We start from the raw sequence: 25922 nt of genomic DNA, 5'->3' as shown, positions 1-25922 counted from the left end.
TTTGGTCAACAGGACAGTGTGTGTGCGATTTTCTTTATAAGTGTGTGTTTGTGGTAATGAAGATAGCCTGCTTCACCTTCTTCAGTAGCATGGCTGCTAAAATGTATTTTAATGGGTTAATTAAATATGGAGCTTCATGACACAGAGGAATATGATGTAGGCATCTAGACATGGCTGATTCGATGGATGGTGTGTAGTACCTCAATCCATCCAGTGGGGTAAATACAGACTACAAACTACAAAACTTGACTTTGTACTTGTTGGAAAGCACAGTGGTAAGACATTTAGTGCCGTTTGAGAATTCTGCTCCAAATATGTTCTATAAGATTTAGGCCTGGACAGCAGCTAGAGTATTTGGATCATTTAGATCTCCATTGTTGCCTTGGTGGTGCGTTTTTGGTCACTGTCATGCTGGAATACCGATCCATGACCCATCTTCAGTGTTCTGGCTGAGGGAAGAAACTTCTTGTCAAAGATTTTATGCCACATGACTCCGCCCATTATCATCCTGTACTCTTAGCAGAAAAACAGCTCCAAAGTGTAATGTTTCCACTTCCATGCTTGGCTGCATGTGTTGGGTCGAGTTGATGCCAAAGAGCTAGGCTTTGGCTCCGTCTGACCACAGCTCTTTCTGCCAAGCCTTCTCTGAATCATCCAGATGTTCACTGCCAAACTTGGGACAGACCTCTACATGTGCCTTCTTCAGCAGGGGGACTTCAATCCATTATGCCGTAGTCTGTCATCAGTGGTGTTCTTGGTGACTGTGGTCCCAACTACTTTCAGATCATTAACAGGCTCCTCCTGAACCTTTGGTTGATATTCTGTCTTTCTCCATTAAAATTAAAGACTTTGTTTCTATGTGAATGAGCAAACTTACAAATTCAGTAGGGGATGAAATAATCGCATTTTCTTATTGTTTTAATTGACTAGGAACATCCTTGTTCTCACTCTGTTGTTGTAATTCATTAATTTAATTTTTGAAATACATATTTTTTTTAAAAGAAGCCGCTAAAGCACGTTGAAGATAAAAGCAACAAGCATACAATATTCTGCAATAAAGTAACCCACTAAACTGCTTAGTTTGTAAAGTTGTTTATTTGTTCAGTTGCTTTATTTAGTCAGGTTTTAATTACCTACAAATCCACATTTCCCCCCCTTCTGTAAGAATCCAGTGTTGCTGCTAATTCAACCCTTCAGGTCTTTTCAGTTATTCATGTCAAACTGAACTGCATCACTCTTTGTGTGCAGGAGAAATTTGCAGAAAGCTGAAATCAGCTCTCGATTTCTCACACAACCATCTTGAAATATTAAAAGCTTGATGGAAATTCGTCTGAAAGGGAATGTGGGGTATTTTTATGCAGATCCTGCATCATTTAAAACTGTACAACAACAGTAATCCACCCTGTTGGTCTCCCACAGCTGTGGTGCGACTTCGACAAGTCCAGTACCTTCAGGAACCAGACGTACAACGAATCGGCCTCCATCCCAGACATCTGCTTCTACCCAGAGGTACAAACTAAATGAGGTGTCTGAATTTTGCAGTCAGGTCCATCTGTTGTGTCTTTTTTTTTTTACTTCCCACTTGTGCGACAGCGGCAAACTGATGAATTAAACATCCTCGACATCTGCTCGCGCCCAGAGGGAGGTCTCGCCTCAGACAACGCTGCGACTGATGGAGCCATCAGAACGTCACGGAGAAAATATCCATTATGTTGTTTTGCTCACATAATATGCAGCTGATTGATGAACTCAATAAGGGAGCCACATTTTTATAGCTCCGAGCTTGGGTTGACTCATGTATTGTTGCATGTATACATCATAAACGTATTTCCTCCTGAGGCTCGTGCGTGCAAATAAGACCTATTTTACACACATAAAGAAGAGTTATTGACTTTGTTTTAGGCACTCCAATATTAAATTAGACAAAAACTGATGTCTGTGCTGAATCAGAGGCTTTTGGTGCAGCGAGTGGGCTGTCAGATATTTCATTTTTATAAAAGGGCACTTTACCAACTTTACACATAAAGACCAGTCGACTCCTCTCATCTTGTGATAATGGAGGTTTAATGTGGAGGAGCTAATGAGTTAATAGTGATGCCGTAAATGTTACTTCAGTTTGCAGCAGGAGGTCTGTGTGCAGGTGAGGGAGTCCACCAGTGAGGACAAAGGTAAACACAGAACGTTTTCTGGGGTGAAGAGTCAGGATGATTTCTGCAGCTGCAGCAGTCTGTCTCTTATTAATTAAGTAAAAGTGTTACACACGTCACTCTAAGTGCTAATGCAGGCATGCTAACAGGTATGCTTGGTTTAGTTTGTTTGCATGATAATACAAAATGTGTCCTTATGCATAAAATCCATTCATAAAGTTGCCCAGTCTCCCCTTCAAGGTTGTCTCTTGGTAAATCTCTGAACCCCGTTAAACGCCTCAGATTTTCAGTAAACTCTGAGTCGTAGCACCTAGAGCTAGACTAGAGCAGCGGTCCCCAACCCCGGGCCTCGAGAGTTGAGGCTCGGGTGTGAAATGTATGCTTTTCAGGGTTTTATCGTTAACACGGTTTCCCTGGGTCTTTTCTCGTGTTGTAGTTTTGTGTCTTATTTTGAAAGAAACATTTACGCATTACCATAGCGACCAGAGAGCATTAAGGGGCAGAGAGGAGGATGTTACGACAAAGTTGTTGGCACATTTCAGGATGACGTTGCTAATAAAGTTACACAATTACACAGTGAATTTGCTTTTATTATTATATTTACAAAATACCACAGTTTTTGTCTTGGTCGTATCATTTTATTTTGTTGTATTTATCCGAGACACCTTAAAGGCCGGTCTGTGAAAATATTGTCTGACGTTAAACTGGTCCGTGGCGCAAAAAAGGTTGGGGACGGCTGGACTAGAGGAGGCGGAGGAGGAGAGCACAATAGTGGATGACATTGTGAAATCCTTTGCTTCTCACCCATGGTAGAGGACTACGAGTACCTCGGTATCCACATCACCAACAGGCAGACCAACACAGAGGCTGTACACAAACGAGGGAGGAAGCTTACATCCTTCACTGTGTGCAGCAGAATGATGGCGCTTTTGAGTCCCTTGATTCTGGCGGCTGAGGCATACTTTCCTGAGCAGCATAAACACATTAGGAAGTCTCGCTCTGTGATTGGCTGCAAACTGGAGACTTTGGAAGGTGTGATGGACAGGAGGTCACTAGACAAACTGTTATCAATCACGGATCACTCTGACCACCCTCTGCACTACACGCTAACATCCTCTTTAATATAACATAGCTATCTGGCAGAGAGGCACTCACTTATTCATTATTATTATTAATAACATTATTATTATCATTATTATTTGCCATTTGCCCTGTGATCCCGCTCAGCTGGGATAGGCTATGGCTGGCCCAGCTGAATGGGCAGATGGTGACATTTTCAGTGCACTGTGGGCTACAGCGGCTTGCACTGCAGTTCATTCAGAGGTCATTTCCTCTAAATGTTTCCCCTCAGATGCTTCAGGTCTTTACAGTAGTACTGTGCTTTGAAAGTCCGACCCTGAGGGATGAATTCAAGGTGCACAACTCTAAGAAAATAAGAAACCACATTGTGCTTCTGCTGATCATGAATTATAGCGATGACACTTGAGTCAGCTTGAGTTTGAGGTCATGGTTTCCAGCAATGTATTACAAAACTACCACACCCTACTACTACTGATGATGTGAAAACAGCTTGAAGAAAACTGAAGAACCAGAAAAATGTTATATTATATAAGTATTATATATTATATTATATATTATTACATATATTATATATATAATAAGTATTATATAATATTATATAAGTATAATAAAATGTTTTTTTTATTATACTGTTTGTTCAGATGACCGGATGTCCATCCACTTATCTCCACTTTGGTGTGTTATATACATATAACACATCTATATGGTCTTGTCTTCCTTCTTTTCCTTCTGCTCTGTAGAGCTGCTCACATGCAGGCACAAAATTATTGCACCATCAACGTTGTGGGAGGTGGGCAGAACCTTAAGAATTCAGTGAAAAATAAAATCCACCCAAATCACAATGTCTTCTACTCCTCCTCAGCAGCCACCAGGTCAAACAGCTTTCCAGTCTGAAGCCCCAGTGATCCATGGCAAAATCCCAGTTGCAAATGGGACTTCTGTGTTTAAAAAAAGCAGGAACCCTGGAAGCAATAGAGCGGTCCATGAGAAGATGACTCTGAAGGGATATTGATCAAATTTAAATCAGTTATGTTTTTCATGTTCATCTGCAGAGTCGTGGAACTTTTTAAGCTTGTGTTTGTTAACAGATGTTAAACACTGAGTGCAGCTGTGGCTGATTGGTGTGTCATGTTTCACACAGTCCAGCCGTCGAATGTGATGCCGACATTTTTAAATACATTATTGTTCAGATGAAGTTGACCATGCCTTTTAATTGTTCACAGTATTTTGTATTCACGGGGGTGCTGGCGATGGTGACGTGTGCGGTGTTCCTGCGACTGAACTCCGTGCTGAAGCTGGCGGTGCTGCTGGTGATGATCGCCATCTACTCGCTGCTGACCGAAGCCTTCTACACGTCGCTGTTTGTTCGCTACGACACCGTCCACCACAACACAGAGTGAGTGCTTAGTGGAGGACATCCTCATATATTAAATGCACTGTTTGTCTTTTTTGTTCAGGTGAGGTTTTATTCTAAGAGCACTTTGTCACGGTCCAGTGTTTTGTGTTATTATTAATCTTTGATTTCCTCATGGTTTATCACTGCTAGTCTTTAGGTTTTGTTTATGTGCCTTCCTGCCTTCCTGCTCCACTTTTCAGGTCTCTGTGTTCTCTGTCATCCTTACCTCTGTGTTCGTGTGTTTCCTGTTTTACTTTGAAAGTCTGTGTCCTATGTCAGTGTATTCTGCTTTGCTTCCTTTGTCTTGTTGTGTCAGATTACCCCCAGCTGTGCTTCCCTCCTGTTTTCCATTCCCTCATTACTCCCTGGTGTATTTAAGCCCTGTGTGTTCCTCTGTTGTTGCATTGTACTGTCACAATGCTGTGTTGTCTCTGGGCTTCTGATTCCCATTGTTACCTCCTGTCAGCTCTTAGTTCCTTTGTTTCTATTTTCCTGGTTTTCTGAGTCTTAGTTTTCTAGCTTCTAGTTTTATGTTTTGCTTCTTGTATTTAGTGTTCTACTTTTTTCAACCAAGTAAAGCTGCTGCTTTGAGTTTACCTTGTTGTGTTTGAGACCTGCGTTTGGGTCCTCATCCTGCCTGCCACACAGCCTAACCACGACAGAATGTGCCTGATGCCATGTGCAATCGACTACTGGTTAGATTTAAAAAGTCCTGCTATCACTACGTTGAAACTATCACTGCTAAAACAGTTTTTTTAGCAGGCTGTAGACATGATTATATCTGCTGTAAGGCTGGACAGTTTTCGTATGGGAACCTCTCTGGATTGACTTGCGTTTGTAGCCAGCCTCTAGTGGACATTAGAAGAACTGCAGTTTTTGGCACTTCTACTGAGGTGCCTGTTTGTGTCAAGGTTCAAATCAAGAAGCTCCATGTGTTAGACAAGACAGGCAATTGTGAGGAGAATGTGACCTAAATACTACGAAGGACCTGCTAAAACAAGCTAACAAAACCAAACTTTTGGGAGATTGATTTTTAAGTCCTTTTGGGACATGACAGAAAATCTCAGGGGAAAAGGAAGTAAAGCCCAGTTTAGCCAGTATTGTTTGCTCCGTATGTAGAAATCACACATTTTCCTTCTTTTGTATAAAATAACAACAAAAAACACAGATCTGTTACTAACAGCATTTGTTTTCGTTTTACATATTTGTCACATTATTGTTCAAATGTCTATAACGACATATTTAAGCAAGAAATAAATGCAATTGATTAATTGAGTATTTTGCTGACTTTTATAGCTAACTTATAAGTTCCATTTGTTATCTATTTATTTTCTATGTATTTATATAAATAAAACTGAATTGAATTAAAATTGACTCAGTACAATGTTGTCTGGACCCATATCTATTTTGAATATTTGCCCGTAAAAATTAAATATTTTTACAGCCATATCTCAATGACAAGGAATAAACTTTCAGATACATTAACATAAATCATCATCATTTTCATTTTATAATCTTTAATTTTATAGATAAATAGATTAAAAACGCACACACTTTGACAAATATGCAGATTTAGTTTAAACGAGCCTCTTTCTTGTAAAAAGCCTGCTTATTTACAGAAGAGAACCCCATCCTGGCCCGACTCCTTTAGCTTGCCTGCTTTTTCATCTCAGTGACATGCTGGCTGTGTGTTGTGGGCGTGAGTTGATTTACTTCAAAGTGCTTGAAGTTTTCCAATCTTTGTGTTGTTTCTATCGTAAGTGTGCCTCTAAACTTTAAAAAGATGATGATTATTTCTACCAAAATATGCACCCAGTCGTGAGCTTGTGTTTGTTTATTTGTGGGTGTTAGAGAATCTAAAGCTTTGTATTTGTTTTCCTCTGGCGTCACTGCACACTAAAGGCAGCACGCTACATTTTGCTGTCACAAGCTGATCCTCGGCAGCGAAAACAAACGAGCTGTTATTTTTCGCTTGTTTTGAGATTCTGGCTCCTAACTCACTGTAAAGTGCCTGGAGCTCCGTCTCCACATCTCTCTGAGCTGTTGATCCTCAGCGAGCCTCAGATCAGCCTGAGATCACGCAGAACATTTGATCCTTCTACGGTCTGAGCTGAAAACAAAGAATCGTGAGATTAAGAAAAAAAAGTGTCGTCCTTTCGTATTTTGCTGCAGTTCGTGTTTACATCTCAACTTTAATGGAGAGCAGTTTTTGTCGCCCGTGCTGGGTTTCGAATGTTTTAGTTTTTGTAAAGCAATATTTAGCTGATGGATTATAAATATAGGTTATTACAAAAGAACATGCTGTAGATTACTGTTTATTATACTACATAATTATTACACTTACTATATTTACTACATTTTATTTAGGTTATTAAGAAAAAGTTTTCATGAAAATGAAGACCAGAAGAGTAAAAACTGAATGAAAATGTGACCACCTTTCATTAACAGAGTGTACTCAGACAGGTTTTGCCTGGGAAAAAAAATCAACACTAATGTAATACTTTAGAAAAAAAAAGAATAATTTATATTTATGTTTATCAAATGGTCAGAAATGCCCAACAAATGCATCTTTAGGGTAACGTAGACTCAATGCTTTTAATGTGGATCGGTTGTATTTATGTGTATAGCCAGTAGGGGTGGATGATATAGACTCAAAATGATCTCACGTATCATTCACAATGATGACATTTATGACAATGTAGGAAGAAAGTACAATATTTTATCGATGATTGCAGCTTGGAGGCAGCAAAATGTATCACTGCAAACACTATAAAAGCTGTTTCTATCCTTCTGAGCTACTGTTACTGATGCCAGCAGCAGTATTATAGTACAATAGCAATGACACAGCATAAATCAAACATGAGCACAATAAGTGTTTTCAGTTGAAATTTTACATAACTCAAAGTCTAACATAACTACTTAAAACTTTAGTTTAACGATAACTAGAGTAACTTTATTGTCACAGTCGTGGAAGCAGACTGTGTGGAGTGAGGAGGACCCAAGTGCAGACACGCAAACCCAAACTTTGATTTAACTAAGGGAGAGCCGTTTATTGCAGGCTGGTTAAACAGTACAAAATAAAAAGGCAAAGGCGAAACTAAACAATAACCTAGAGTGGGAGAACTAAGATTAAAACATGAAAAACGTGAACGTGAACATGAACATGAACATGAAGACCTGGCATGGATACATGAAAACCTAGAAACATGGACAGACAAAGCAGGACGATCGGACAAGGAATGAAGGAAAACTCACAGACTAAATGCACACAGGAAGTGATCGGGGAAAGTGGAAACAAGGGGAAACGGCTGATATGAATGAACATAATGACACCACAGGGGAAGTGAAACTAAACACAATGAACATGGAAACACCAGACTCTTCACAATAAAACAGGAAACATAAGAAGAAGACATGACAAGACGAGCAAGATTAACATATCCTCCTGAGAATGGCCATTTATGTCCTCTGTTTTTGGTCTATAACTTTTGGGTTAATTGATCTACCCTTCTAAGTCCTGATGTGCTCAGTAGAGGACATCCTGGCCTTTCCAATGATATTTCATTTGATTGGGTGGCCTTTTTTAGATCTAATGAGGCAGGAAATTACAAAAAAAGTTAAACTGAGAGATATACATTTTTCCTCGGTTCTCAGGAGGATATAATAAAAGTGCAGTGAAAATGTTTTCTACCTGAGGTGTTGTTTCCTGGGTTGAGCTTTTTAAATAGCTCTGCTTTTTGCCACGTGATCACAGGAGTAATTTCCATCCGTTTGTTCTTCCCGTCATATGGAGCGCAGCTAGCGAGTGCTCCAGCAATCCTTAGTCGAGTCACTTCTTTACTTTTGGTCTCGTATCACCAGCTGCTCGTATCTCACCATCACATGCCTTTGTAGCCTGGTTGTACTTGTTTTTATGATGTGTTTTTGCCTCGTTGGGTAAAAAGGAGTTTATTGTTTCCATCTGTAGCTGAAATAGGTTAAGTATTATGTTTAGTTGGCGGTATGCTCTCAACAACAAAGCCAAACTACTTTCATAGTATTGAAGAAGCTCCCTTTTTTCCCTAATTGGCACTAAGTAACAAATAAAACTCTAAAATTTCTTTGAAATTCTAGAGTTTTATTTGTTACTTTGTTAGCACAATTAATTGTTAATCGTTGACCATGACATGCCCCAAGTTTTTTTTCCATGCCTGACAGACGAACAAATGCTCCCTTTGAACAGCCTCTTCTTTCTTGTTCCAACAGAAACTTCCTGGGAACCAAAGAGACGTCTTTACTCCTGATGGCCATGTTCCTCCTCGCCGTGTTTTACCACGGCCAGCAGGTAAGACCACGCCAGCTTTAACTGTGTCCTAATCAGTGAAGGAATGGTATTTTAAACATTCAGAACACTGATTCATCACCTATGAGTGGATTTGTTACGGGCTGGTGATTGAGTTAGAGGACTTCTTTGCTAAATATTGTTATTATCTACACCCATGCAGGTGATTTGTGTGTCTTATCAGGTGGATTAGCTTGTTTTTCTAAGCACCAAAATGTATGATTAAAGGTGACTGAAGGGCACGGATAAAAACAAAAACTGTGACGGTTCCTTTAAAGGATAGTAACAGAAATAACCAGAGTACAGTGGGCGTGAGGAACCCAGCATCTTTCTTGTTGCTATGCAACGGTCTAATTAGAGTTATCAGCTAACGTGAAGTAAAAATAACAGAAGAAGACGACAAACAGTTGGAGTTCAGATGTGTCCAAACATGATGACATAAACAGTTAACGACCTGCCACATTTAACTGGCCTCTGAGAAACTCAAAGGAAAAACCTGTCGTTGCATTCTTTCAAAATGTGAATCACTCTTCCAGCTGTGGATGCTGTGATGTGGAATCTCAAATACTTTGGTTCCATACAGATAAGGTGACAGCTGTAGCTGTAAGCATTAGACATCTTTGCCTGATGACCCAGAGAAGGCAGTGATATTCTTAACGTGTTTGACTGGCTTGCAGCTGCAGTGGTAACATTAGACGGATGTAGCCATCATGATGTCAGCTGTAGGTTTGTGAAGTCCTGTTGTTAATCATTGAGCTGAGCCTTTTTCCATCACCATCTTGGTGCTTTTGAAACCGGACCAATGAAGCGTGGATCTGACTGTGAAATCACACTCTGATTGGATAACCAATCAGCACGTCCTGTATAATCCTGCTTATGAGGAGTCATATGAGTAACTGAGGCCTTAAACTGATCAGTAAAGTGTTTACAGAGGTCAGGGTGGAGGGAGGTTTTGCCATAGTCTTCTGTAGGACCTGAAGTCTTGTGTGAGCCGTATGCATCACCGCCTGGTGGCCTAAACACAATGCAGGTTTAATGCTTGAGAAATCAACCTTTTCTCAACTCTTCAGCCCAAAGAGGTGAGAAAGGTCGGAGTGTTTAAGCCTGAAATGTGTACTTTTGAATCCTCTAGTTCTGTCTATGAGGTTTGGGCTGAATCCGCAGTTTACAGGAAACCTGAGTGGTGGCAAGACAATTATAAGCAATTTGTGTTTACCTCTTCTGGGTTTCTTGAATGCGGTCCAAGTGTAAGAAAGAAAAATCACTTTGGTTGAACCTCTTGCTGCCTACAAAAGCTGTGACACAGGGCTGTGGGTAGAGAACATTTTAATAAGATTGCTGACCGAGCCTTTAAACGCAGCACTGGCGTTACATCTGTAATAACACAGGAAACGTCCTGCCAGGTTTTATGATTGCATAATAAGCAACCGGAGTGTTCCTTCAGCAAAGCAAAACTGGCACAGACCACTTTGTTTACACGTCTGATACATTATACAAGCCATTTCTATAAAGACGCAGTGAGACTCAGTGGCCTGAAGGAAACCGGTACCACTGTGCTGCTTTCATGCTCTCACTATGGCAACCTTTGATCATGTAGTTTAGCAGCTCGGCATTGGTCAGAGATGGAGGGGAGACGGCCGTAATTGAAGGTCTTTTGTAGCCTCATGAAAGTAGAAAGCAGCCGTATTTGAAGTCATGCAGTGGCATATTGATTTTCTCTGGGTCAAACCACTTGTTTGGCAAAGCAGAGACAATGACAGCTCACAGCATGAAACACTCGCAGCGCTGAAAAGCTGTTTGTGCCAGATGCATAGGGCCAAGAGAAAAGAGAGCACATTAAAAAGACTGTTTACTCTTAGCGGGAAAGTCCAGCGTGCAAAACAGAATCCAGCTGTTTTTTAGTGCAGTGTTAATGCTTTGATGAACTCTGTAAGTGGTTCTGTGTTTTCTGCTAAATATTCCAAATTATCTTTGGGCAAAGAGGATAATCGCTGACAGAGGAGCACTTTTTGTTTTAATTTTTGATGCTTAAGCTCACAGCAGGGGTTAAGTTACACCCTTTTTTGCATTGCCCAATTTTTGTGGTATATTTTACCGTTTCATATTTTTAAGTTCAAGAGGCCATCTCAGTGCTTTCCTGTCTGTTTATGTTATGGTTACGTTCCAGCCAAAGACATTAAAGCAGGATTTTGTCTCAGCATCGAGCAAGACGTGGATCCAACTCCACTAAGTATAAAAGGATCCTTAAATCCTGTACATGTTCAGTCCTTTAGTGTCCGGCCTGGAAGCTTTTCTCTGACAGTAAACACAGGCTGCCTATAACAGCTTTACATACACAATGTGATGTTTGTGAACCCTCAAGCTGGAAGCTACACTGCTGGCTTTGGTGATTCAGGAAAAGCAATCAGTACTTTTCCAGTGTGGTAACTACAGTATTGCGGAAAAGTCACTTTATATTTTGCTAGGAACATAGGAAAGCAGCTAGTTATTAAAATATATGCAAACATGCATGGGTATATAATAGTGCTGCCAGCGTTAATCTCGTTAAAATGACGTTAACACCGTAACCAGAACCAAAACAGAGTTTGTGCAATTCTAACAAGCTTAAAAGTCAATATTTGTTATGGCCACCTTTATTCTTCTACACAGTCTGAACTCTCCGAGGCAGCTTTCCTGTCTTTCTCTAAGTCATCTTCAGAAGTAGTTCTGCAGGCTTCTTGAAGGACATTTAAAGCTCTTCTTGGGATGTTGTCCCCCTTTTGTTCCATTCTCTAATCGGATGATCCCACACAGATTCAATGCCGCTGAGGTCCGAGGTCTGGGGAGGCCAGTCCATGACTGATAGTTTTGATTTTACTGGATTGGATTGCTGCAGTGTTTGGGGACTTTATCCTGTCTTCCTTCTCTTTCCCCAATCGGTTGCAGCAGATGGCCCCGCCCCTCCCTGAGCCTGGTTCTGTAGGAGGTTTCTTCCTATTAAAAGGGAGTTTTTCCTTCCCACTGTCGCCAAAGTTCTTGTTCATAGGAGGTCATATGATTGTTGGGTTTTTCTCTGTATGTGCTATTGTAGGGTCTACCTTACAATATAAAGCGCCTTGAGGCAACCGCTGTTGTGCTTTGGCGCTGTATAAATAAAATTGAATTGAATTTGCCATGCTGAAAAATGAACAACACAACATAATTCCCAACATCACTGACTGAAACACAGCCAGAAAGCATGGCAGAACCTCCGTCATGTTTTACACTTGGGGTAGAAAACAGTTTAATCCTTATTTTGGGATCAAGTTTGCCGTCTGTACGAACCTGTGGCCACTGATATTAACATTAATTTACATAATGCTTCAAAAAACCTGCAAACATTTTCAATATGTTTGGACTGCTGTCAAAACATATGTCATTACCAGCATTACAACAGGTTTTTGACCCCCATTTTATATCTCATTTCTACTTTGGCAGCCACTGGAACTAGAAAATACAAATCTGGCGTTAGTAATTGCACACAGGTTGGGCTGAGATTGGAGAAATTTCCCCAAAGAGCAGCAACAGGAAGCACGGAGCAGTTCTGACTAAAACGGACCAAAATATAGTGACACGACATTCTTTTGACTCACATGCGCTCCTCTGTGTACTGAACCGATTGTAATCGACTCCAACAGTAATCAGAAGTCTCACGTTTTCAGAATGGCCCGTGGTTTCTGTTGGAAGCAGAGCTCCAGCAACAGAGGCACACAGTGATGAAGCAAAACAGAGGTAATAATCGTTACACTGAACAATGGTGTAATGACGCTTCATTTGAATTCTGGAATGAGAACAGGGCTGAAAACCCACAGCCCTGTCGTCCATTGTTGAAGAAATGCATGAACACGGAGGGTGTTAAAACATTAGTTAGTGCTTCTTTCACAAAAGACACTTATTGTGCTGTGGAGAAAACCCTATTAGAGCGGAGAGATGAAGGAAACTATTTCAGTCTCTTATTCGCCTTCACAGTCTCTTTCATTACGAGAATTGTGGTTTTATTCAGCGCTCGTTAACTCTGACTGCTGTGTGTGATGTCTTCCCGGTAAACATTTTCTCACCTTTTCCCTTGATGGTGTCTGGAGCTGCAAGTGTACAGCTCATTATGTGAGCCCGGGAAAAAAAAGTGCTGAAAGTTAAGAAAAAGAGAAAAAAAAAAAGAGTTTTTGCACATTTATACAATAAGACAAGTTAATGCATTGAGTTAGAAAATTTGGCTACTATAATATGTTTTTTGTTGTAGGTAGTTGATTATTGCATCAACAGATCAGCAGAGGAAACTAAGCCAGCAGCCTTTTGCGTAATAAATTAATGGTGGAAACACTGAAGCCAGATGATTGTTCATGAGTGCTGCTTCCTGTCAGAGCCATAATTACATTATCAAACACAGCAAGCACGAAGCAATTCATTACAACCATTCAGAAAAGGCTCTTAATTTGAAAGGATTAGGGATTCTTTTTTTTGACACTCCAGTTTTCTGCTGAATAATTTTAAGACTTGAACATTAATTAAGGCCGCACTGCTGGCAGCAATAATATAACACAAATACAAGTAGAATCAAATAATAGCACTAACGTGTAAACCACAGTTCATTACATTATTTCACTGGCTCTCCGAAAATAAGTGTCTTTATGCTCAGTCAGTGTAAGCATTGCTTAGTCAAACAAGGATATAAACAGGGTGACAAGGAAGTCGTCATCTGACTGCAAGTAGTTGTAGCCTCAGTCTCGGGCTGTTCGATATAACATATACATATATGTGTGTATGATAACGATATGAAAACATCTATCATTTCATATCACGCTAGCGTTTGTTTCATGGTGTCGCAAAATAAACTGTTTACAGAAATATTTTTCATCATTTTGATGGTCACTGTAGTGGCTATATTAATTTCCTAGAGTTCTCTCTTTCTCTTATATTTAAAATAACTACACTACGGACGGATAAACGACTGTTTTTATGCGTTGTCGTTAGCAACAACGACGGTAAACCCAGCGTGTGGCTCTGCCGTCCGCTTGTTTATTTTCCACCCAAACCTTTCACAATAAAGCTGAAGATCCTGTTGAGATTTTTCAAAAGAAACTGAAATGATGACAAACAGAAGGACCAGTCAAAACAAATCGAGGACCTTATTTCTAAACGAGGGGCTACCTCTGTAGCATGGACATGGTTTGGTTATGAAAAGTCTGGAACAGACCAGAAAACTCTACCATGGAAATTATGCCGCAAACCTTTCCCCACCTCAGACTCAAACACGGCAAAACTTTTATCACCTACACAAGAATCACCGGAAAGAGTATGGAGAAAGCTTACGGATGAGAAGCTAAAAAGAGCCGTCAGGTGCTCAAAATAAACCTTAGACTCAAACATTAAAACAGGCTTTTCCATGCAGCACGCCGTGTAATACTCACAACGTAAATGGCGGCCGTTTCAACTTACGTCTAAAAATATATAGTTTCATGCATCGGTCAAAACACTCGACTCCAGGTACACGACGCCCAGCTGAAAACACTTCACACAAGTCGAGTTGCCTGAAATTCTTAGAATTTACAGAAAATTTCAAATTTGTGACATATATATCGCTGTTGGGACGATAAATGTCTTATATCGGGATATGAGATTTTGGTCATATCGCACAGCCCTACCTCGGTCTTAAAACAACCATTTCAAAGGCATCAGGATCAGAAGTTCATTGCAAATGGTCCCAATAATTTTCCCAATAACAGTCGCATAAGAGTCGGGATGTCTTAGAGTCAAGGGTAAAAACCCTCATTTTGATGTTATTAATGAGCTAAAATGCTGTGAAAAAGTGTTTGTCCCCTTTCCTGAATTTTTAGTTTTCAGCATATTTGTCACACTAAGATGTTTCAGGTCATCAAAGTAAGTTTAGTGTTAGACAAAGGTAACCCTGTAAATACAAAATACAGGTTTTAAATCAGGAGGAAAAAGGAGAGAAAACACTATCCAAACCTGGCCCTGAGTGAAAAAGTAAAACCTAAAATTGATTGTGCCACCCTTGGCAGCGAGAACTGCAATCAAGTGTTTGTGATAACTGGCAATGAATCTTTCACTTCGCCGTGGAGGAATTTTGGCCGATTCTTCTTTGCAGTGTTGTTGTGATTCAGCCTCATTGTGGAGTTTTCGAGCATTATGCTAAAGCATCTTGATCTGATTTGAGTCTGGAGTTTGACTAGGCCACTCCAAAACCTTGAATGTGTTTGTTTTTCTAGCCATTAAGAGTACTGGACTCCAGATTATTGTCCTGCTGCATCACCTGAGTGAGCTTGAGCTTCATGGAAAGAATTGATGACTGGACTTTCTCCTTCAGGATTTTCTGGTAGAGAGCAGAATTCAGGGTTACATCATTTATAGCAAGTTATTTTTACATCAGATATAACGAGATGCAAACTTTCTGAAAAGTTCAAATTTCCTTCCATCAGTCCGCAGAATATTTGACCCAAACTCTTCTGGATCATCAAGATGTGTTTTTTGGCAAATGTGACATGAGGCTTTGTCTCAGTTTTGGTCAGCAGTGGTTTTCTCCCTGGAACTCTGTCATAGATGATATTTTTGCACAGTCTCACGAACTCTGACCTTAAGTGAGGCCTGCAGTTCTTTAGAATTTGTTCTGGTTTCTTCTGTGACCTCCTGGATGAGTCGCTGATGAGCTCTTGGTGTAATTTCAGTAAGCCAGCCTCTCTTGTGAGGGTTCACCACTGTTCCAGGTTTTCTCCATTTGTGGACAAAGAGATTCCAGTGAACCATGGTGAGAGACAAAGCCTTAAAAATGGCTTTGTAACCCTTTCATGACTGATAGACAGTGATTTTGTTTCTCAGCTGTTTCTTTCAATTGTGGCATGATTATTGAATAACTTCTAAATAATTTTAGACAATAATCTGGCCTGGGTGTGGCTAGTGAAAATTTTGTTAATGATTTAACAAGAGGAGCAGTTACTTTTTCAGACAGGGCCAGGTAGGTTTCAGTAGCTGTTGTCCCTTAAAAATGAAAAGCAAAAAGGTTATTGTTGTCTAACATTAAAATCTGATGATCTGGAACAGTTAAGTGTGACAAATGTACAAAAACTAAGAAATCAGGAGGGGTGTAAGTACTTTTTCATGCTCCCAAGCTCAAATATTCAAGCAGCTATTTGATGTGGCAGATTTTTGAACCTGAGAGAGATTTGTGTCTCCTCCTGGTCTTCAGATGGATCTTGTTTTGTTAGGGAAACGTGTAAACCAGTCCACTATGGAACCACTTTCCTGTGCAAAATTACATTTTTAAATTAAAAATGTAAAAACTCATTGAGGGCTCATTGTCATTTCCAACAATGCGTTGTGAAGATTTCCAGGTGGTTGGAGCATAAAGGCTAAAAGCCATTATTCTGAACTCACACTGAAGGCCAGCCATTCGACCAGGTATGATTTAAACCAGAGCAGCCATCAGCCATGTTTGTCCCCCCCTCTCCACCTAGATTTAGCCAGAAGGAAAATGACAGGATTATTGTTTTTATTTTATTGGTTCGCCTAAATCTGCTGTGTTTAATATCCTCATACATTTTAATGCTCGTCGGGTTGTTGGGCTGTCACATTAAGGTATGTAACTGTATAAATGGAGATTACCTGCAGTAACCACAATGTGTGAGGTGACTGCAGCTCTTATGCTGAGTAACGTGTTCGTTAGAACAGGAGCGCGAGGTATTTTCTGTACAGTTAACAGAAGCCATCGGTGAACAGCGGAGGTCATGTTGGCTAACGGCTGAGCGACCCGCTCTTTCACCGGGCACCATCTCATTATCCCACCGACTAACGGGGCCGTCAGGCTTTGCATTCTTAATTAGAAAAACAGAAAATGAGATTGAAGTTTTTGTATTCACTCATATGATTAAGTGACTAATTGATACCGCGATTAATCACAAAACGGTTTCCGCTGAACGCTGGAAAGAGTCGCTTAAATCCTCGCAGGCTTTTCAGCTGGCCCTCAAAATTAATTTTCAATATCGGGACTTTTTTTCTTCCTCTCATCTGCAAGTATTAAGTAAATGGTGCTGACTTTTGTTTGTCTCTAATGTATTCAAATGACTTGGTATTAATTGTGCATTCGAAACATCAGTTTGTGTTGCTTATTAGAATCCTTTTGCTGAGCTTCAGATTGATCGCACCCTCATGTTTTACATAATTGATCCGGCTTTTAGCAGATTTTTTAATTTAGCCGCCTGATCCAGAACTGCGGCTCAGCTTTTTCATCATCTAAATGAAATAAACAAAAGACTTTCCCCTGAACTTTGGTTACACGTTTAAGCAGTTAAGTGATTAACAAATGTCTTTTCATGCTTGGGCAAGAAGACAGACGGGATATGGATTTCCTGTTTTTTGGAGGTTGGGGAAGATTTGGGGAATATGTGAAGAATAAATAAATAAATTTTTATCTTTAGATATAACAGATAACAATATCAGGATGAGGATGGTTGGGACCATTTCTCTCTGAACTTCTATCACATATGACTAAATCTCAGAAAATGTTGCACGGCTGTTTTCATCAGGTATGATGGACACCGTTGGTAATGTAAGTAAACGACCCAACCTGAAAACAAGTGATAAGACCACAAAAGAGAAATACAGAAGCGTCTCATGTTAAATAAGCACAGAAACGTTTGGTTTCATAAGGTCCCGTCATTCTGAGGCCTTTGGTTTTGCTGTTCTGCTTTATAAAGATCATTCTGCTTGTTTGTCTGTCTGTCTTTTTGTCCCTACCTGATCCCCATTATCATGGTGCACTTTCCCTTCTTTGCTGCATGCCTTCATTTTCCTCAGCTTCCATCAGCTCCTTATTAAAGCTCACATTTTGGTGGCTCTACTTTTCAGTTTTGGGGTGTCTTTATTCTAGTCCTCTTTAGAATTTCAACAAAAGTAGAACAAAAGAAAAAACATTTTCAGGGCCCTCTCATTTGGTCTTATTATATTTCTCTGTTGCAGGTTTGATTTCTAAAGAGCCAGCGCTCTGAGTGTATTGCTCTGTAATTTGATTCACAATGTTCGCAGCTCATGACTTAAAAAACTTATTTTCTTCGACTTTTTCTTTTCTTTTACCAGCAGGAGAAAACTATTTCAAAGTAAATACAATTACTTTAGTGATTGTATTGATATTTTCTTGCTGGTAGAAAAATAGCCAGAAGGCATAAACATCATTTTAATCCAGCCTTCTCCACATCGAACATCCAAAAAGTCTTGTTCTGTCCACGGCTTCTAAAATAACTTATAAAATGTTAATATATCCATGTACATTTATGCCAGATGTTGTGCTTTTTTGAAGCTTGTCTGTGTTTAAACTTTTGTCAGAAAAGTGATAATTTTACTATGTTTAGTACCGAGGAGATGGGCATTATATTTTCTTCTGACGATTTAGTTCCTTATTCGGTGAAGTTTAGATAACTTGAGGTTGGAGAGAGACTGAAAAGATGAGTTTCAAGCCGTGGTCTTCATTGTCAAAATCAGACAATTTGTATGTCCAGCCAATCCCCCGAAGCTGAGCTTTAAATCTCCTTAACAGCATGCAACAGCATCACGCTATTTCAGCCTTGACTTCAGAACGAGGGCATTAATTAGGCATGGCCATAAGGGGTCACTTGTCAGGCAAACATTAGCGTAGGTTGTTTTAATCGTGTGAAGAAGCAGCTCTGCTGTTTTTCTGCTGAAGAGTGCCTTGTTTTTTAAAACAAATAAGCATGTGTGTAGATTTGGAGAACTGGGCTTTGCAGTTTGGTGAAGCTGTGTTCAAGTCTCTGTATTCTGAAATACATCAAAATGATTGACTGATATCAGATCTCATACACTGGATGTTTGAGCTGGTATATGCACAAGGTACAGTGGAATTATGTCGGGCCAAAGATCTTCTCTGCACATGAAACAGATGAAGTGTTTAATCTGCAAACAGCCACAATGGCATGAATGGTAAAAAAACACATTAATAACTCATCCAAATGATTTGTTTAGTAGCCTGAATGAATTATACGAGTGCAAGCATCCACTTATGCTAGAGCACACAGTGGCACGCCGAACCAAGGTTTCTGATTTGTGAGAGTTGCTGATCTAAGGTGCTCTGCCTTCATTTTTCTGCCTTCAGTTGGAGTACACAGCACGCCTGGACTTCCTGTGGCGTGTCCAGGCCAAGGAGGAGATCAACGAGATGAAGGAACTGCGAGAACACAACGAGAACATGCTGAGGAACATCCTACCCAGCCACGTGGCCCGACACTTCCTAGAGAAGGACCGGGACAACGAGGTCTGTGCAAAAACCCGCTCGCACCAAAAGTGGTTATATGAGTGGTTATGTTGGTTTTTATTAAAAAAGCGATTGAGTGGATCTGGAGGTGGGAAAAGTTCTTTGAGTCATTTCGTCACAAATACACAATAAATTGAAATATGAAAAATTGGCACTGTTTGACTCTTTGACGTTTTTGAGAAAAAAACATTAAAATAATAGAGACTTCTGTCTGTCTGCACTGTGAAATGAGTGCAGCATACTGAGAGGATCTGTTGTCTGGATTCGCGTACCCCAACATCGGCTCTCAGGATAAGCGGTCACACAAGCAGTCTGGTTATCAACTTAATGCCTGTGCATTTACCTGCGAGGGGCGGCACTGGCGGTGCTCGACCAATCACAGACATGGAGTGTACCGGCAGCAGAGAGGCTGATGTTAAAAAGAAGACAAAACTATAAGATGGGAAAAGATTCAATACAGACTGAAAGCAGCACAGTTGGTGTAGACGACGCAGCAGCATGAGGAAAATCACTGTATGACCGTGTGTGTCATTAATACTGGAAAAGACGTGCTGCATTAATGAAACCTAGTATTTCTGAAGACAGGAAGGAAACTGTGTAAGTTAACAGAACTGTCAATATCACAGCTCTACTCCTGAGACACAGGAGAATCTGACGATTGAGTATATGATTAAATTAATGTTAGAAAGACAGATTTAGGTTTTATTCTTTCAGCAGCAGGTCTTTTGGTGTTTAACAGTCTGAGAGCAATGAAGAACTAATATAAAAACAGAGTTTAAATGTAGGCTTGGTCCTAATATTAAAGTGCAAATTTAACATGAGGTAAGCTAAGGTAACTAAAGAACAGATGTCCTTTTTAATGCTTAAAACAGAATAGTTATAAAATTGTTTACAGCCAACAGTAAAAGGTTGTGTCTTAGAATCTATTTATTTAATAGTGATGTTCATCAGAGAAACACAGAAATTTGAAACACTACTAGAAAACTGTAGACCCTTCTACTTTCTACGCACGAATCGGACTAAGAAACTGAAGGACACTGGAAGCTCACTGGCTAACAACTTCTAAGTCACATCATGAAGCACATCCCACTTTAACCTATTTTTGTCTCGACTGTCAGCCATACCTTACAGAATTCAGTACAATTCAATTTTATTCATATAGAGCCAAATTACAACAACAGTTGCATCAAGGTGGTTTATATAAGACAATATAATATAGGCAAAACCCCAACAATCATATGACCCCCTATGAGCAAGCACTTGGCGACAGTGGAAAGGAAAAACTCCCTTTTAACAGGAATTAAGCTAAAAAGGAACATTTTATTTTATTTATTTATTTTTTATTATTAGTCCTTTATTTATCCAGGTAAAAAATCTAATTGAGATTAAAAAAATCATTTCCAAGAGAGACCTACTTTTAAGCCTAATCTTAAAGTACAGAGGGCGTCTGTCTCCCAAATCCAATCTGGGAGCTGGTTCCATAGAAGAGGGGCCTGAAGGCTGAAGGCTCTGCCTCCCATTCTGCTTTTAAATACTGTAGAAACAACAAGTAAGCCTGCAGTGTGAGAGCGAAGTGCTCTAATGGAATATCTTCGTTTAAAATCTATTAAGGTCATTGAGATAAGATGGGGCCTGATATTCAAGACTTTGCTTGTGATGAGAGGGACTTTTATCCCAATGCTGGATTTAACAGGTAGCCAATGAAGAGAAGCCAGTATGGGAGAAATATATATATGAATAATGTGCGGTGTTCATTAAGATTAGGTACAATTAACGGGTCAGCCACCCTCCAGTAAACCAAAACCTTTGTGATATCAGCAACTGCTAAATAACGATAATCAAATTTTCATTGGCTAGCTGGTTGGTGTCTGGGAATATGCTAGCAACAAATCGCCAGAGGGATCAGCGCCCAGTCTCTAGGCCTGTGTGACTGTGGCTTCCTGTAAGTGGGTACTCTGGTCACAGATCTAAGCTCTTGATGGACACTTTGTTTTTGCAGTCAGAGCAGTCATACTGGTCATGAGAAAGAATGCAGGTTTCAGACACTACGTCTGTCTTTTATATACACTATGTTTTTTTTTTTCCTATTCCTCTTTCTCAGTATTATATTAACAACATATTTGGGGGGTCAAACTAAAAGTGGTCTCATTTAAAATGAGTTATAATTTCTTCATATAACTGCACAGTTACAGGTATTAGGATGCAGTGGGTCAAGGCTGAATCTGATTGTAGGTTGGATGCTTGCAGCAGAGTCATTGTATTGTTGTCAACTTTTATTCTTCTCTTCAAAATAAAGTCGAAATCTTGATTCAGAGTAAAGTATCATTTCCAGATCTCAGTTCTCTCAGCTAGCATTTGTGAATCACAGCCTGTTATTACCTTCAGGAATGATGAAGTAGACACAGGTTGATTTTTAGGCCACTGACAACTCGAAAGATTAATGTTTTCAGTAACCTGTCAGCAAACGATAGGTCACATCTGAACATTGCACTGACTCAATATTTAGTGGTTTTATAAAGCAGCGCCTCCTCTGCACGCTTCGCCTCATTTTTTTCACCACAGACCTGCTGAAAAATGAGTCCCCTGTGTTCATTACAGTTCGTTCGCCGAGTCTCGGTCTTGCTGCCTGCAGAGAAAAGAAAAGGCAGTGTAATTGCTTTTCAAAGACTTTACAAAGTGAGAGCGAATTGGTGGGGCGGTTCATTCAGCCGGAAATCTTTGGAGACCTTTTTTTTTTTCAACCCATGCATTCGATTTGATTTTAATGACATGTTGTCTGTCTGTCAGCACACATTGATTTGTGTCTCTGGCACAGCGGTGACTCAGCTGCCCCGACTCTGCAGAGAATTAAACTTTTCACCGTCACTTTTTGTTCACCTTATCGCTGCCGCTGTTCTTCTGGTGCTTTTAATTGTTCCTAAGGGAAGATAAAATGAGAGCACAAATTTATTCAATTCAATTCAATTCAATTTTATTTATATAGCGCCAAATCACAACAAAAGTCACCTCAAGGCGCTTTATATTGTACAGTAGATAGCACAATAATAAATACAGAGAAAAGCCCAACAATCATATGACCCCCTATGAGCAAGCACTTTGGCGACAGTGGGAAGGAAAAACTCCCTTTTAACAGGAAGAAACCTCCGGCAGAACCAGGCTCAGGGAGGGGCGGCCATCTGCTGCGACCGGTTGGGGTGAAGAAGGAAAACAGGATAAAGACATGCTGTGGAAGAGAGACAGAGATTAATAACAGATATGATTCGATGCAGAGAGGTCTATTAACACATAGTGAGTGAGAAAGGTGAGTGGAAGGGAAAAACTCAATGCATCATGGGAATCCCCGGCAGCCTACGTCTATTGCAGCATAACTAAGGGAGGATTCAGGGTCACCTGGTCCAGCCCTAACTATATGCTTTAGCGAAAAGGAAAGTTTTAAGCCTAATCTTGAAAGTAGAGATAGTGTCTGTCTCCCGAATCCAAACTGGAAGCTGGTTCCACAGAAGAGGGGCCTGAAAACTGAAGGCTCTGCCTCCCATTCTACTTTTAAATACTCTAGGAACAACAAGTAGGCCTGCAGTGCAAGAGCGAAGTGCTCTAATGGGGTGATATGGTACTACAAGGTCATTAAGATAAGATGGGGCCTGATTATTTAAGACTTTGTATGTGAGGAGCAGGATTTTGAATTCAATTCTGGATTTAACAGGAAGCCAATGAAGGGAAGCCAAAACAGGAGAAATATGCTCTCTCTTTCTAGTCCCTGTCAGTACCCTTGCTGCAGCATTTTGGATCAGCTGAAGGCTTTTCAGTGAGTTTTTAGGACATCCTGATAATAAAGAATTACAGTAGTCCAGCCTGGAAGTAATAAATGCATGAACTAGTTTTTCAGCATCACTCTGAGACAGGATATTTCTAATTTTAGAGATGTTGCGCAAATGGAAGAAAGCAGTCTTACATATTTGTTTAATATGTGCATTGAAGGACATGTCCTGGTCAAAAATGACTCCAAGGTTTCTCACAGTGTTACTGGAGGCCAAGGTAATGCCATCCAGAGTAAGAATCTGCTTAGATACCATAGTTCTAAGATTTTCAGGGCCGAGTACAATAACCTCAGTTTTATCTGAATTAAGAAGCAGAAAGTTAGCGGCCATCCAGGTCTTTATGTCTTTAAGACATTCCTGCAGTTTCACTAATTGGTGTGTGTTACCTGGCTTCATGGATAGATAGAGCTGCGTGTCATCTGCATAGCAGTGAAAATTTATGCTATGTCTTCTAATGATGCTGCCTAAGGGAAGCATGTATAATGTAAATAGAATTGGTCCTAGCACTGAACCCTGTGGAACACCATATTTAACCTTAGTGTGTGAAGAGGACTCTCCATTTACTTGAACAAATTGGAGTCTATTAGATAGATATGATACAAACCACTGCAGTGCAGTACCTGTAATACCTACAGCATGTTCTAATCGCTCTAATAGGATATTATGGTCAACAGTATCAAACGCAGCACTGAGGTCTAGCAGGACAAGCACAGAGATGAGTCCACTGTCAGAGGCCATAAGAAGATCATTTGTAACCTTCACTAAAGCTGTTTCTGTGCTGTGATGGGCTCTGAAACCTGACTGAAACTCTTCAAATAAGCCATTCCTCTGCAGATGATCTGTTAGCTGTTTGACAACTACTCTTTCAAGGATTTTTGATATGAAAGGAAGGTTGGAGATTGGCCTATAATTAGCTAAGACAGCTGGGTCTAGAGATGGCTTTTTAAGTAAAGGTTTAACTACAGCCACCTTGAAGGCCTGTGGTACATAGCCGATTATTAGAGAGAGGTTGATCATATTTAAGATCGAAGAATTAATTAATGGCAGGACTTCTTTGAGCAGTTTTGTAGGAATGGGGTCTAAAAGACACGTTGATGGTTTGGAGGAAGTAATTATTGAAGTTAACTCAGAAAGATCAATTGGAGAAAAAGAGTCTAACTTAACACCGATGGTACTAAAAGTAGCTGTAGATAATATTACATCTGTGGGATGATTATTGGTAATTTTTTCTCTAATGATAAAAATTTTATTTGTGAAGAAGTTCATGAAGTCATTACTAGTTAACGTTAAAGGGATTGTTGGCTCAGTAGAGCTCTGACTTTTTGTCAGCCTGGCTACAGTGCTGAAGAGAAACCTGGGGTTGTTCTTATTTTCTTCAATCAGTGACGAATAGTAAGATGTTCTGGCTTTGCGGAGGGCTTTCTTATAAAGCAGCAAACTATTTCTCCAGGCTAAATGATGATCCTCTAAATTTGTGACACGCCATTTCCTCTCCAGCTTACGAGTTATCTGCTTTAGGCTACGTGTTTGAGAATTATACCACGGAGTCAGGTACTTCGGATTTGAGGCTTTAGTTTTCACAGGAGCTACAGTATCCAGAGTCGTACGTAGAGAGGAGGTAAAATTATTAACAAGATAATCGACCTCTGTTGGAGTAGCATTCAGATAGCTGCTCTGCTCTATGTTGGTACAGGGCATTGAAGATGATAACAGTGGGTGGATTATATTCTTAAACTTAGTTACAGCACTTTCAGAAAGACATCTACTGTGATAAAGTCTACTCTCCACTGCTGTGTAATCAATTATTGTAAATGTAAATGTTATCAGGAAATGATCAGACAGCAGAGGGTTTTCAGGAAACACTGTTAAATGTCCAGTTTCTATGCCATATGTTAAATTTACACTCAGACTTACCACTAAATACTACGAACTAATAGAATTTAACTCGAGATTTGTATCACACAGCAGGTTGTATGATTTGAAAGATAATGCCAGTAAAAATGCTTTCAGTGACTTTCAGTGCAGGTGAAGCTTACAGGCAGCTGCAGCAGCTCCTGTCTGCATGCCTGTCAAAGAGGCCACGCTGCTTACTTTAAACTTCCACAAAATCCAAACAGGTGAGTTAAAGATCACTGCATTATCACAAAGGAGAAGATTAGCTGTAGAGGCTGTAAAGCGGTTCATTTTATCATGAATTGGTACTCACACAAACACAGACTTATTTATTAGGAAATTAGTGATACATAAGTGACAGTCTAATAAAACAATAGAATTTCAGTCACTGAAACGAAAGCACAAACCTGCCAGATGGTCTGTAGCAAAAAACAACCCAAACATTAATTATGAAAAATCCTCCAAAAACCACCAACAGCACAAACACAGCGGTGAGATCCAGTTTAATGAGCCAAGGTGAAGCCAGGCCAAGACAGTGAGCGGGTACAGCTGCACGCATCTGGACAGCTGTCAGTCAAAGCAGCCATGTCCCCAAGTCCAGTATCCAGTTGAGTCCAGATGAGTTATAAATAATTAACCATCATCACAGTTATTATAAAAGGGGAAACTATCCAAAGAGGTCGAGATAGGGTGTTTTTTTTTTTTTTACTGTATCGGGCTGTAAACATGTTGGGAAAAATGGAGCCAGCTTCAAGTAGGGTGGCTGTAGCTCAGGAGGTAGAGTTAGTGATAGAGTCAGCTGCTGATTGGAAGGTTGGTGGTTCAATCCCTGGATCCCCTAGTCTGCATGCCAAATATCCTTAACCCCAAGTTGCTCTGCAATGCACCCATCGCAGTGTGAATGGTAGAAGACAGTGCTTGTGTGAATGTGGCATGTTGTATAGAGTGCTTTGAGTACTCTGGGAGAGTAGAA

The 25922-nt window shown here is 40.1% G+C and overlaps 1 protein-coding gene and 1 long non-coding RNA gene across 3 annotated transcripts in view; one reads left to right on the top strand and one right to left on the bottom strand.

The window, feature by feature from the left end:
* Positions 1 to 25922, top strand: part of adcy8 (adenylate cyclase 8 (brain)) — a 137309-nt gene that overhangs the window by 96415 nt on the left and 14972 nt on the right. For both annotated transcript variants that reach the window (XM_003452796.5, XM_005457675.4), the window contains 4 exons: positions 1420 to 1509; positions 4451 to 4623; positions 8869 to 8947; positions 19080 to 19238. In XM_003452796.5, coding sequence (XP_003452844.1) covers positions 1420 to 1509; positions 4451 to 4623; positions 8869 to 8947; positions 19080 to 19238 — 501 coding nt within the window. The remainder of the gene's footprint in view (positions 1 to 1419; positions 1510 to 4450; positions 4624 to 8868; positions 8948 to 19079; positions 19239 to 25922) is intronic.
* LOC112842906 (uncharacterized) lies at positions 20739 to 25876 on the bottom strand. The gene is made up of 3 exons (XR_003214950.1): positions 25093 to 25876; positions 22116 to 22155; positions 20739 to 21864 (listed from the first exon to the last, which is right to left on the bottom strand). It is a non-coding gene; the product is annotated as an uncharacterized LOC112842906 (long non-coding RNA).

This window comes from Oreochromis niloticus, linkage group LG18, assembly GCF_001858045.2.
Source record: "Oreochromis niloticus isolate F11D_XX linkage group LG18, O_niloticus_UMD_NMBU, whole genome shotgun sequence".
Classification (NCBI taxonomy): Eukaryota; Metazoa; Chordata; class Actinopteri; order Cichliformes; family Cichlidae; genus Oreochromis; species Oreochromis niloticus.
Note: the sequence above shows the minus strand (reverse complement) of the source record. Positions and strands in the feature narration are given on the sequence as shown.